We start from the raw sequence: 13,624 nt of genomic DNA, 5'->3' as shown, positions 1-13,624 counted from the left end.
GAAAACAGCAAATCCAACAAACTCTCATCACAAAACATTCAGGAAATCTGGGACTTAATAAAAAAACCAAATCTAAGAATAATAGGGGTAGAAGAAGGAGAAGAATTGCAGATCAAAGGCCCAGAAAATATATTCAACAAAATTATACAAGAAAACTTTCCCAACCTAAAGAACGATATTCCTATGAAGGCTCAAGAAGCATACAGAACACTGAATAGACTGGATCAAAAAAAGAAAAAAAACAAAACCATCCCCTGCCATGTAATAATCAAAACACAAAACATACAGATTAAAGAAAGAATATTAAGAGCTGCAAAGAAAAAAAGTCAAGTAACTTATAAAGGTAAACCTATCAGACTTACACCGGACTTCTCTATGGAAAACATGAAAGCCAGAAGGTCCTGGATAGAGGTACTGCAGAAACTAAGAGACCATGAATGCAAGCCCAGACTTCTATACCCAGCCAAGCTATCGTTCACAATCAATGGAGAAAACAATATATTTCAGGATAAAGACAAATTTAAAAAATACATAGCCACAAATCCAGCCTTACAGAAAGTAACAGAAGGAAAATCACAACCCAAGGAATCTAACATTGCCAACACTGCCTACAATAACTCAGACATCTAGCAACCCTTCACAAGCACAACTCAAAGAAGGGAAACACAAACTCTACTACACAAAAAAATAAATAAATAAATAATAACCAGAGTCAACAACCACTGGTCATTAATATCACTTAATATTAATGGACTCAGGGGGCTGGAGAGATGGCTCAGAGGTTAAGAGCACTGATTGCTCTTCCGGAGGTCCTGAGTTCAATTCCCAGCAACCACATGGTGGCTCACAACCATCTGTAATGAGATCTGGTGCCCTCTTCTGACCTGCAGGAATACATGGAAGCTTAACACTGTGTACATAATAAATAAATATTTAAAAAAATATTAATGGACTCAACTCACCTATAAAAAGGCACAGACTAAGAGATTGGATACAAAAAACAGGATCCAACATTCTGCTGTTTACAAGAAACACACCTCAACCACAAAGACAGACATCTACTCAGAGTAAAGGGTTGGGAAAAGGTTTTTCAAGCAAATGGACCTAAGAAACAAGCGGGTGTAGCCATTCTAATTTCCAACAAAACTGACAATAAAGGAACTTCTGGAGGCATTACCATCCCTGACTTCAAACTCTATTACAGAGCTACAGTATTGAAAACAGCTTGGTATTGGCATAAGAACAGAGAAGTCGACCTATGGAATCGAATAGAAGACCCGGATATTAACCCACAAACCTATGAACACCTGATTTTCGACAAGGGAGTTAAAGGTATACAATGGAAGAAGGATAGCATCTTTAACAAATGGTGCTGGCATAACTGGATGTCAACCTGTAGAAGAATGAAAGTAGATCCATATCTATCACCATGCACAAAATTCAAGTCCAAATGGATTAAAGACCTCAACATTACTCTGACCACTTTGAACCTGATAGAAGAGAAAGTGGGAAGTAGTCTACAAGACATAGGCACAGGAGACCACTTCCTAGGTAGAACCCCAGTAGCACAGACAATAAGAGAATCAATGAATAAATGGGATCTCCTGAAACTGAGAAGCTTCTGTAAAGCAAAGGACACTGTCACTATGACAAAAAGGCTACCTTCTGACTGGGAGAAGATCTTCACCAACCCCTCATCAGACAAAGGTCTGATCTCCAAAATATACAAAGAACTCAAGAAACTAGACACTAAAACTCTAATTAACCCAATTAAAAAAATGGGGTACTGAACTGAACAGAGAATTCTCAACAGAAGAACTTCGAATGGCCAAAAGACACTTAAAGTCATGCTCAACCTCCTTAGCGGTCAGGGAAATGCAAATCAAAACAACTTTGAGATACCAACTTACACCTGTCAGCATAGCTAAACTCAAAAACACCAATGATAGCCTACGCTAGAGAGGATGTGGAGTGAAGGGAACACTCATCCACTGTTGTTGGGAATGCAAATTTGTGCAGCCACTGTGGAAATCAGTGTGGCAGTTTCTCAGGAAACTGGGAGTCAACCTCCCTCAAGACCCAGCAATTCCACTCTTGGGAATATACCCAAGAGATGCCCTATCATACTACAAAAGCATTTGTTCAACTATGTTCATAGCAGCACTATTTGTAATAGCCAGAACCTGGAAACAACCTAGGTGCCCCTCAATAGAAGAATGGTTAAAGAAGGTGTGGAACATATACACATTAGAGTTTTACTCAGCGGTAAAAAACAATGACATCTTGAATTTTGCATGCAAATGGATGGAAAAAGAAAACGCTTTACTGAGTGAGGTAACCCAGACCCAAAAAGGAATATGGTATGTACTCACTCATAAGTAGATTCTAGCCATAATTAAAGGTCTTTGAGCCTATAATTCGTGATCCTAGAGAAGCTAAATAAGAAGGTGAACCTGAAGAAAATCATATAGTTATCCTCCTGGATATTGGAAGTAGACAAGATTGCCAGGCAAACTTGGGTGCACGGGGGGTGGGGCATGGAAGTAAGGGGAGATGGTTAGAGAGAAGGGAGAAGGGAAGGATTGGGGATAGCTTGGGAGAATGGGATGGGGGGAGAGAGGAAGGATGGATATGGGAGCAGGGAAGTATATATTTCCACTAAGGGAGCCATTTTAGGGTTTGCAAGAGACTTGATTCTAGAGGGGTTCCCTGGACCAAGGAGAGGTCCCAAGATTGGTGCCTGAACTGGCCTTGGCCCATAACCATACTGATGAATATTTTGCATATCACCATAGAACCTTCATCTGGCGATGGATGGAAATTGAGACAGAGACCCACATTGGAGCACTGGACTTAACTCCATAGGTCCACATGAGAAGCAGAAGGAGGGAGAACGTGAGCAAGGAAGTCAGGATCAGAGGGAACCTTCATCCGACAATGGATGGAGATAGAGACGGAGACCCACATCGGAGCACCAGACTGAGCCTCCAAGGTCCAAATGAGGAGCAGAAGGAGGGAGAACATGAACAAGGAAGTCAGGACCGCGAGGGGTGCGTTCACCCACTGATACAAGTGGACTGATCTAATGAGAGCTCACCAAGGCCAGCAAGACTGGGACTGAACGAGCATGTGATCAAATCGGATTCTCTGAATGTGGCTGACATGGGGGCTGTCTGAGAAGCCATTGTCAATGGCACTGGGTCTTGTTTTGTCTGCATATACTGGCTTTTTGGGATCCTAGTCTCTTTGGATGCTCACCTTCCTGGACCTGGAGGGAGGCGGGAGGAACTTGAACTTCCCACAGGGCAGGAAACCCTGACTGCTCTTAGGACTGGAGAGGGAGTGGGGGGAGTGGGAGGGTATTGGGAGGAGAGAAGGAAGTGGAAATCTTTATAAATTAATAAAAAATAAAAAAACACACTTTATAGTAAAAATTTGGTGGAAATGGAGAAGTTTTCAAAAATGAAAGGATAATATATATACATATATGTATATATACATATATACACATATACACATATATACATGATCATAGTCATCAGTAACAGATCAGCTGTGAGTATAGGATCATTCCCATTTACATGCTTTACTGAGTGTTGAAAAGAATAATATATACTTATAATCTTATTATCATGAGATTAACTGATATAACTGTGACAGTCAAATATGAAAAACCTTAAATTAATGGGTCAATTTGTGCTCTATCAGTAACTATGTAAGAGTTTTTAAGAATTCAAGAAAATTTCTCCTATCATCAAGCACACATATTAAGTGTAGAAAATTCCATCTAATCCTAACTTTGAAGGTTCAGATTTGTACGTTTAACTTGGACCTGTAGCTAGTAAACTAGAAAAGTGCCAGTTGGGAGTAAGCCGTCTTAAAGGAGGGAGGCTTATAGACCACAGGTGAGATGAAAGGGTCAGAGCATACTGGAGAGAGGAAGGAGACAGAAAAGATGGGGAAGGGAGAAGGGTGGTGCAGGGTAGGGAGGGAAGGTTAACTAAATGAGGGGGCTATAAAAAAGCTATAGGGAACCCTACTACTTTGTAAGCCAATAAAACACGTTAAGAGGCTGGCTAGATGGCTCACTTACTGTGGAATAATGCTCATGTACACTGTAAAGATTTGTCATTTGTACTGTTTAATAAAGCACTGACTGGCCAGTAGCCAGGCAGTAAGTATAGGTGGGGCAACCAGATTAAGATTTCTGGGAAGAGGAAAGGCAGAGACATTGTCATCAGCCAGACAGAGGAAGAAAGTTAAGAACGCCTCACCGAGAAAAGGTACCAAGCCACATGGTTAAACATAGATAAGAATTATGGGTTAATTTAAGTTGTAAGAGGTAGTTAGTAATAAGTCTGAGTAATAAGCCACAGTTTATAATTAATTTAAGCCTCTGTATGTTTCTTTGGGACTGAATGGCTAAGGGACCAGGAGGGACAGAAACTTATGTCTACAAATGGTGCCCAAATGTTTAGCAAAAATTTCCATATAAAGTCTGGGAAAGCTTAAAAAAAAAAAAAGAGGAGTCTAGACAGACGAGAACAGAGTCAAGTGCAGCTTATTGGTAACCACCTTTACTCTAATAGGCTCTGTTTGCTGTCAGCAAGCAGAGGCACGGCTCCTTTAAGAAAGACTTCCTGACTTAGTATTTGCAGCAAAAACCACATGGTGGTTCTTTTAAGAGGCCCTGCCACTAAACACTTAAATGGTGTTTATGAGCAAGCTTCTTAGTGGTGGCACGGAAACTCCACAGAGTTGTGGCAATAAATGTGGCTCCTGCCAGTACCTCCACCACGAAGCTAGACTTGCAAAAAGCTAAGGAACGGGTGCAGTCAGTCGCCAAAACTGCAGTTTTAATCTTAGTCATATTGCACAGCAGATTAAAGACTCATGTGGTCAAAAAAGATAGAGATATACTGTAAATAAAAATTCAGTTGAGAAAAATATTTAAATGGTTACATGGTATTTAAAAATATATGCAGGCTTGGGAGATAAAAAAGAGAAAAAGAATAGAGAAAGTCCTTAAGAAAAAAAATAGTAGTTGGGTATGGTAGCAATTGCCTTTAATCCCAGCATTTGGGAGGCTGAGGTAGGCAGATTTCTGTGAGTTTGAGACTAGCCTGGTCTACAGAGTTGAGTTCCAGGACAGTCAAAAATATACAAAGAAACCCTGTCTCAAAAATCTAAAAATTAAAAATAAAAATAAAATAGAGTTTAAAAAAAGTCACATAAAGATGGAAAAAACACAGAGAATCTCGATACTATTTGTTATTGTGTTGTTTTTTAATTGTTTGAGGCTGAGGAAGAAGTAATAGCTGCTAAAAGACATTTGATTACAAATGCTGCTGGATTAATCCAACATATATATTATTTTTAAAATGCCTGGACTTCAAAAATTTAAGTTAAAAGTTAGGATGCTTTGGAGAAGAGGTTTTGTTTTTGTGCTCACAAAATAAAAAGACACAAATATGGGAAAGAGATTTGTAAGGAGGAGGGAAGGATGACAGGACAGAAAGGAGGCAAGAGGGTGAGGGATGAGAGAAAAGTGGTTGTATTACATACATGCAAGGAATTGTCAAAGGAGAAACCTAATTAAAAAAATCCCATCTGCAACAACAGGTTCCACATAGTAAATTTTCTATGTAAAATATTCTTTGTAGATGACCCCTCTGCCACAGAAAATATATCTTTTGTTTGAACTGTAAATGCGGTCAGTTTCTGTGATGGCTACTCTCGGCAACCTGACTACATCTGGAATTAACTAAAACCAAACGACCGGACATACCCGGGAGGAATTCTTTTGGAATTAAATATTTGAACTGGGAAGATCCAAGTCTAGTCTGGTTCTTTGAGGTGGAAGACAAACTTTTTAGTCCAGATCTTTTGAAGTGGTAAGATGCTCTTTAATCTGAGCCCCATCGTCTGCTGGGAGCCCATATAAAGGACACGGAAGAGGGAAGTTTGTTCACTTGTCTGCTTAACTCTTGCTAGAAAGTCCATTCCTTCACAGGTGTTACAGCCTCCGTCCTCAGGATTCTGGGGTTCACTGCAGAGCAGCCGAGACATCTGGCCTTGGGAACTGGTAACTACTGACTCTTGGACTTTCCATCGGTAGGCAGCCATTGTTGGATTAGTTGGACCACAGCCTGTAAATCACTCTACTAAATCTTTCTGTGTAGACAGATTCAGTCTGTACGTTCTGTTCCTCTAAAGAAGCCCAACTAACACAGATTTCATGATAGATAGCATCACCTGCAATGGGTTTTGTTATAAGAAACTGTGATACACAGTAAGTGTTCCATGCTATCTAACCCTTGTCAAGCAGTATTATTGCACATTGAATAAATATTTTAGCAGAATTGTATTAAAACATAACCTTAAATGAAATGAGAATTTTGTGGGTTTTTCTATTTGTTTGATTTTGATTTTAATTCCTATACTTCACTTTCAGGAGAAAGACACAAATGTCAGTGATTGAAGTTGGTCACAGCATTCTAACAGTTATCGACTAAATCCACACTAAGCACAATTTAGTAACACGATCACTGCAATCATGTATGTAGGCACAATCTAAGTCAGTGTGTTTATAGTCACATAAGCGTAGCATATTCCTGTGCGGATGCACTTAGTGCTTTCACACACACGCAATATGACATTCATTTGACCCTCTAAATACCAGGATGAGACAGCTACTCTGTTTTTATAGATGAAAACATTATGAACAAAGTAATTTACAAATTCTCTTTCAAGAACATGATGGGACACAGACAATTTGGTATGTTTGTCAGATCAAAGTAGGTTTATTATTCTGTTAATAAGAAGTATGGTAATTATATTGACATGTCTGTGACTCTCCATGAGGCCTTGAGACTTGCAGTGAAACTAAGTCATGACTTTCTTCCCTATAAAACTGACTACTTGCCTAGTTTAAATAACCAGAGCTGAGGGCTGTGCTCCCCACAGCTGCCCGCCGCTGACTCCGAGCCCATTCCGTTCACACCACAGGCCCTCATATCACCTCTGAGCTGCAGACAGCTCCTTAAAAGGGTCATCCTTTTCTAGTGCTACCACAACTTTAATATTGGGGGAAAGCTAGGAGTTACTGATTGGTTGACAGAAGTTTGATACAGGACACAGGGAGGCTTGTCACAAACTGTTCTTGGCAGGTTGATAGAGTAGTAGGGAAAACTTTGCAAACACTGACCTCCACAAACTGATTCCTTAACTGGAGGAAAGTTCAGATCCTCACTATGTAGTGTTTCTAGCATAATCTCCATTTTTTAATCTTTTGTGTTAAAGTGCTGTGGAAACTACTTACTGCCAATATATCCAAAAGGAGAAAAATTCCTTCCTTTTCAAGGAAATAATCTTCAGAAGTATAGCATCCCAAAATGCAGCACCTTCAATGAAAAGAAGCCAGTCATTCCACAAACGTGTCATTAGAGTTAACCTGTAGACCCGTCTTCCCATCACAGCACCACTAGGCAAGGCTTTTACTTTATTCCTTTAAATCAAGTGGCCAGTTTGTCTTTACTTTAAAAATTAAACTCTGAAGAAGCTTTATAATTGTAGTTTAATTGTAGCTATTTATTTTTAAGACTTTTGTGTGTATGTGTGCATGCAGGCTAGAGGTTGGTGTCAGGTGTTCTGGAGCTGCAGTTACAGGCGGTTAGGAGCCACCTCATCTAGAAGCTGGGAAACAACTCAGGTCCTCTGGAAGAGCAACATGCACTTTTAACTGTCGACTGTCTCGCCAACCCTAAATTCAACTACTTTTAAAAACTAATACCAGCCAGGAGGTGGTGGTTCACACCTTTAATCCCAGCACTTGGGAATCAGAGGTAGGTGGATCTCTGTGAGTTTGAGGTCAGCCTGGCCTGGAGGAGCTATTTCCAGGAGAGCTAGGACTGTTATACAGAGAAACCCTGTCTTGACACCTCCCCTACCCCTGCCAAGATAAACTGATACCAATGAATTCCCTACAATTTTCTTTGTTTCATGGGTGAGTTTCCTTTCCTTTCACAACACTGATGATTCTTAAAGACCTCTAGCTGTGGGAATGATGGTTTTCCACGTTCACCTGTCTATCATCTCTTTCATGATCTGGTGCAGCTGGAATGCTTGACCATTCTTGATCGTTTGCTAAAGTGTCTACTATTCAAGTCTGTGTAAACGGCATGGAGTGACGGCCTGGGTCACTCCAAGGCTGCTTTTACTCTTCTCCTCAGGAGATCTGAGCTATCACTAATAATAGAGACGAGGGTCATCATTAGTAACAGACTTCTATCTGTTTTTTCCAAGCATTAAAGACAGCTTCTTCTGTCCTTTGGTTAAATATGGCTTCCTTTTGAAAAGGAGAGACCAGGTTGGTTTGTGCAAGTCAATGGGGATTATGCGGATTTCATTATCTGAGGTGAGAAGACCACCACTGTGGGGGGGGCACCATTCTCTGGGCTATCTAAGAGTGGAAGAAAAGGGCTGAGCACCAGCATGCATGCATTTATTCTCTCTCTGCTCTTAACTGTGGATGGAAAGAGATTGGCTGTTCCAAATTCCTGACACCTTGACCTCTCCTGTAGCAATGGGCTGGGATTTGGAATCAGGGACCAAACACACCCTTTCTTCCTTGGGTTCTGGTCAGAGTGTTTTGTCATAGCGGTTAGAGAAGAAGCAAAGTCAGATGTTTTCTCAGTTTACAACTTTTCAGTCTTTATAAGTGACTTAATTTCTATAATAAATATTCCTTTCTATATAACATATTAATTTTATTTCTCTGGAGAACTCTGACGTTATCAATAAAAGCTAAGAAGAACAAAGAACAAGGAAAAGTAATTGTTGCACCACATGTCCAGGTATATTTAAAAGGTGTAATTATTAAAACAACACAATCTCACAAAACGGTTAGAAGAATGTCGGGAATAGAGCAGAGAGCCTACAGGAGCCAAAGCAGAAGGAGCACATGGCATACGTAAAGCAGATCCTTCCCTAGATCACACCAAAGTGGAATGAGATTAAATCACAACAAGCAATTGAGCTTTGAAACAAGTGGCTTTTCTACTTGAGTGATGGCTTTGTTATTTCTCAAACTCATGTTTAGGTCATCTGCACAGAGAAGGCACAACTTATCCCTCCAGTGTGATTCTGAGGGGAGAAAGTTGACAGCTGTAAATTTAATTTTCGTTTATGGGGTGTTCAGCTGGTCACAGTCATACTCACCAAATGCTGTCTAAAGTACTGAAGAGAAGGACATTGTAGCCTAAGCCACTCTGCAACTTCTTGGGGTCTGTTTTCATTACATGAAGAATTATGTCAACTCCTTCAGTTCCAAACATTTCCTGTTGAAGAGAGTTGTTTATATCATTTCTTGGAATAAATTTATAATTGTTCTTTTCTCTACCTCACCTTATCTCTTAAGTGTTTTGTTTGTTTTGTTTTTCCTACCAGAAAAACCATGCTAGCAATGGGGCAATGGGTTGGTTTTTTCCAAGCGAGGTTTACTAGTTTCTAAACTAGGAATTTTAATACAATTAAACACTGCATTCATTTGGAGCTTGAGGGATGACTCAGCAGTTCAGAGCACTGTGGGTTTGAGTCCCAGAACATGGGAGCTGACAATCATCCATAACTGCAGTTCCAGGGAATTGGAAGCTTTTCTCTGCCATCTGAGAGTACCAACACATACAGGGAGGCAGAACACCCATACACATAAAATAAGCAAACAAATCTAAAAAGTAGGTTTTTAAATAAAATTTGTACTCATTCATTCCTAGTTCTTCATTATAATGCCAAGCACTTTACGAGGGTATCACACAAGGTGCTAAGTTAATGTCCTAACATTTTTTTTTCTCTGTGTCTGAATAATGTAAATCATATAAAACTTGCCTATGACTTTCTCCACATTAGACTGAATGCAATCTGGAGTCATGCCAAATGAATAGCGGCCATCAGTGTGTATCATGAAGATGTTATAAAGTTCTCAGAAAAGGAATAAGTAGACGAATGGTCATGGAGCCTTCAGTGACTGCCATGAGATCACTACCACTCAGTCTTTACCTTACTGTTTATGTCTCTCACTGCCACACTGTTCTGTGCTAGTTCCCATTGAGATCAAGATTATGTTTCTAGACAAGCAGGCACAGGACAGAAAAGAATAGTACATTATAGGTCAAGACTTGGAACTAAACCCTTTCTTTTCTTTCTATTACCTCTCTTTAAATATCTATCCAGGGTGCTGGAGAGACAGCTCAACAGTGAAGAAAATGAGTTCTCTTTCAGACCTACCTTTGACTCCCAGCACCCACATGACAGCTGCTGTGGAAAAATGCTCATGTACACTGCAAAGATTTGTCATTCATATTGGTTTAATAAAATGCTGATTGGCCAGTAGTCATGCAGGAAGTATAGTGGGGCAACTAAACTAAGAGAATTCTGGGAAGAGGAAAGAGAGCAGTCGCCACCCAGATACAGAGGAAGCAAGATGATAATGCATTACTGAGAAAAGGTACCAAGCCACATGGCTAAACACAGATAAAAATTATAGACCAATTTATGTTGAAGAGTTAGTTAATAATAAGCCTGAACTAATAGGCTAAACAGGTATAGGACCCAGTGGGACAGAAACTTCTATCTACACATAACTTCAGTTCCAGGGGATCCAGTGCCCTCTTCTGGCATTGAGTACCAGGCATGAATATGGTGCACAGGAATACCAGTGAACAAAATATTCATATACATAAAGTATAAAATATAAAAAATTTAAAAATCTATCCAACTCTTTCTAATTTTTGTTATTCCACTTCTATCTCCTCCTGTCTAAATTATCAATTTATGACACTCAATAGTTTTCTACAGATCTAATAAATATCAAAGGGAATTAAACTCTTGTTTGGAAATTCTAGTTTTAGACATAAAGACATTTCATACTTCAAGTGATATTTCTGACACTACAACTCAGGATGGAAAACTATTCGGCTATTTTAGGTCTTGTAATTCAACTCCTAGGTTTTTACTCAGCAGAAATGGAAGCATTACATTCCCCAAAAGACTAGGTCAAGAATGTTCACTGAAGCTTTAGCTTTAACCCATCCAAACAGAAACTGTCTGACAGTTCATAGAATACTACTGAGCAATAAAAATACATACAACAATGTGAATATATTTCAGAAATACCAATTTCTGTCCGGATAACAGAAACACACCTGGAAGAGCAAATACTGTCTGATTTTACTCACATAAAGGATTGGCAAAACTAATCTGCAGGTAAGTAGATGTGTGGCTGCAAAGCACATGAGTAAATGTGAGACCTGTATGATGTTGAATGGAGAGATATATACTACATGTTCCAATTTGAGTATTGGTAAATATGTTATATATGTTCACCAAACCTATTGAGATATATATTCAAGCTCTGTGCATTTCACTGTATGCAATTACACTTTAATTATAGCAAGTATTAAAATTTAGTTAGCTTTTTAAATTTTATTTATTTACTCATTATATATGTATGTGGGCAGTCGTGTGTCATGACAGTTCTCTCCTCTGTCTTGTGGATTCCAGAGCCGAGACTCAGTTGTCAGGCTTAGCAGCAGTGTGCTTAACTGCAGCAGTGTGTTTCACTGCAGGCTTAGCTGCACTGTGTTTAGCTGCAGCAGTGTGTTTCACTGCAGGCTTAGCTGCAGTGTGCTTAACTGCAGCAGTGTGTTTCACTGCAGGCTTAGCTGCACTGTGTTTAACTGCAGCAGTGTGTTTAACTGCTGAGCCATCCCAGCAGCCCATATTCTACACAATTAGGAAAAAGAAAAACCATTTATGGACAGCAGGCTCACAGGGATCGCACACCTTCCTTTGAATGTAATGCTCGCAGAGCCCCGAAAGGATGAGCAATGCATCAGACTGGATCTCCAAAGCAATGGCTTCTTCCTTTTCATCATGTTTGCTCGCCATATTTTTAAAGATTCCTGGCATGAGAAAAATTGAAAAGTCTAATTATTAGATGTATTTTTGTTATTTACTGTTAGGAAGCTCCCTTTAAGAAGAATCTTCAGCTAGAGAAAGTATTTTATCACAGAGGGAACTGTTTTCATTGCATAGTAACCTAGAAGCTGTGAACAGAGGTGGTAAATGGATTTCTTAAGCACTTAGGCCAGCTGGCTCACAAAGAATCTCTACATACATACATACATACATACATACATACACACACAGCCCCATGGATATAGAATATCTCAATATCTATGGCAATATCAGTATTACACATGTAGGAATATCAGTACAGAATTAATGGAATGTCACTAAATGATGACCTAACAACTTCTTATTTTGACCAACAAGTTTTGTTTAAAAACATGCAGTTTCAAGCAACACCCCCGGCCCCATGCCATACATACAAAAAAATGCAGATGGGGGTTTCTAGCCCTGGCCTGCAAGTGAACTCTAGCAACAGGTTATGAAGTGGTCCACCCCAGCATCTATCCCATCTGTGATCTGCTGATCCTACACACCCAAAGCCGCAGGAACCCTAAAAAGGGCAATAACAGGATGCCCAAGAGGAGACCCAGGGAGGGCTCAGCATCTATAGTGTAGCAGAAACCAGAGGCCTTGGACCAGGCCAATGACTCTTTGCAATGAACACTTGCAAGTAAAGATACATGGATAAAAAGGTTCACTGCGTGACTCGTTGTGTCACACTACAGCTTCCATGATGAGATTTTTCCCTTTTTGTTCTTTTCTTTTCTCTCTCAAATTTTATTATATTGGGGGGGGGTTGCAAGGACACAGGGTGGATACAAAGGGGCAGGGAAATGAATGGGATTGAGATGCATATTTGAAAGACACAAAGAATAAAGAGAAGGTTAAAAATCATGTAATTTCATGAGGTAAGGATATATACTTCTGCAAATTTGTTATCAAAATGTCTAACTATAGCTGGGCAGTGGGGGTGCACACCCTTAATCCCAATACTCTGGAGGCAGAGGCAGACAGATCTCTGTGATTTCTAGGTCAGCTTGGTCTACAGAATGAGTTCCAAGATGGCCAGGGCTACACAGAGAAACCCTATCTCGAGAGCAAAACAAAGCAAAATGCTAACTGTAGGTTGCTCTATCTCTCCCTTTCTCTGCAGTTCACAGGTAATATTTCGGAGAGCTCTCTAAGCATGTGATCTCCCTGCTGTTCTGTATCTTCTCTGCGAGAGCTAAGCATATGATTGGACAAACCTGCTAACTTGTGTTTGATCCAGGAAGCCTACATAAAGTGGTGAAAGGAGAGAAGTGACTTCACAAAGATGTCCTCTGACCTCCACATGTGCATAGTGGCACATTCTCTCTCTCTCTCTCTCTCTCTCTCTCTCTCTCTCTCTCTCTCTCTCTCACACACACACACACACCATGCATACATACATATACATAAAATTTATATTAAAATTAAAAAGCCCACAGCACTGCACATACAGACTCACAAAACAGAACACGCTATCCCCATGAAGGATAGAATTCAAACTCTGCTATTTACCACTCAAAGTTTTTCCCAACTTGTTTACTGCTTAGGCAATCAACTCTCATCACATTGTCTTTATAGCACTCGGGCTGCGTTCCCGCCTCCTGAGCACATTATCCCGCTTATG

General features: G+C 39.9%; 1 protein-coding gene across 4 annotated transcripts in view; it reads right to left on the bottom strand.

Moving 5' to 3' along the window:
• The window catches only part of Cfap69 (cilia and flagella associated protein 69), a 72,616-nt gene that overhangs the window by 9,157 nt on the left and 49,835 nt on the right, over positions 1-13,624 (bottom strand). For all 4 annotated transcript variants that reach the window (XM_048433631.3, XM_048433632.3, XM_085684215.2 and 1 more), the window contains 3 exons: positions 11,842-11,960; positions 9,220-9,338; positions 7,322-7,403 (listed from right to left, as the gene is read on the bottom strand). In XM_048433631.3, coding sequence (XP_048289588.3) covers positions 7,322-7,403; positions 9,220-9,338; positions 11,842-11,960 — 320 coding nt within the window. The remainder of the gene's footprint in view (positions 1-7,321; positions 7,404-9,219; positions 9,339-11,841; positions 11,961-13,624) is intronic.

The sequence above is a fragment of the Myodes glareolus genome, chromosome 27, assembly GCF_982192425.1.
Source record: "Myodes glareolus chromosome 27, mMyoGla1.1, whole genome shotgun sequence".
Classification (NCBI taxonomy): domain Eukaryota; kingdom Metazoa; phylum Chordata; class Mammalia; order Rodentia; family Cricetidae; genus Myodes; species Myodes glareolus.
This window is presented reverse-complemented; position numbering and strand designations above follow the sequence as displayed.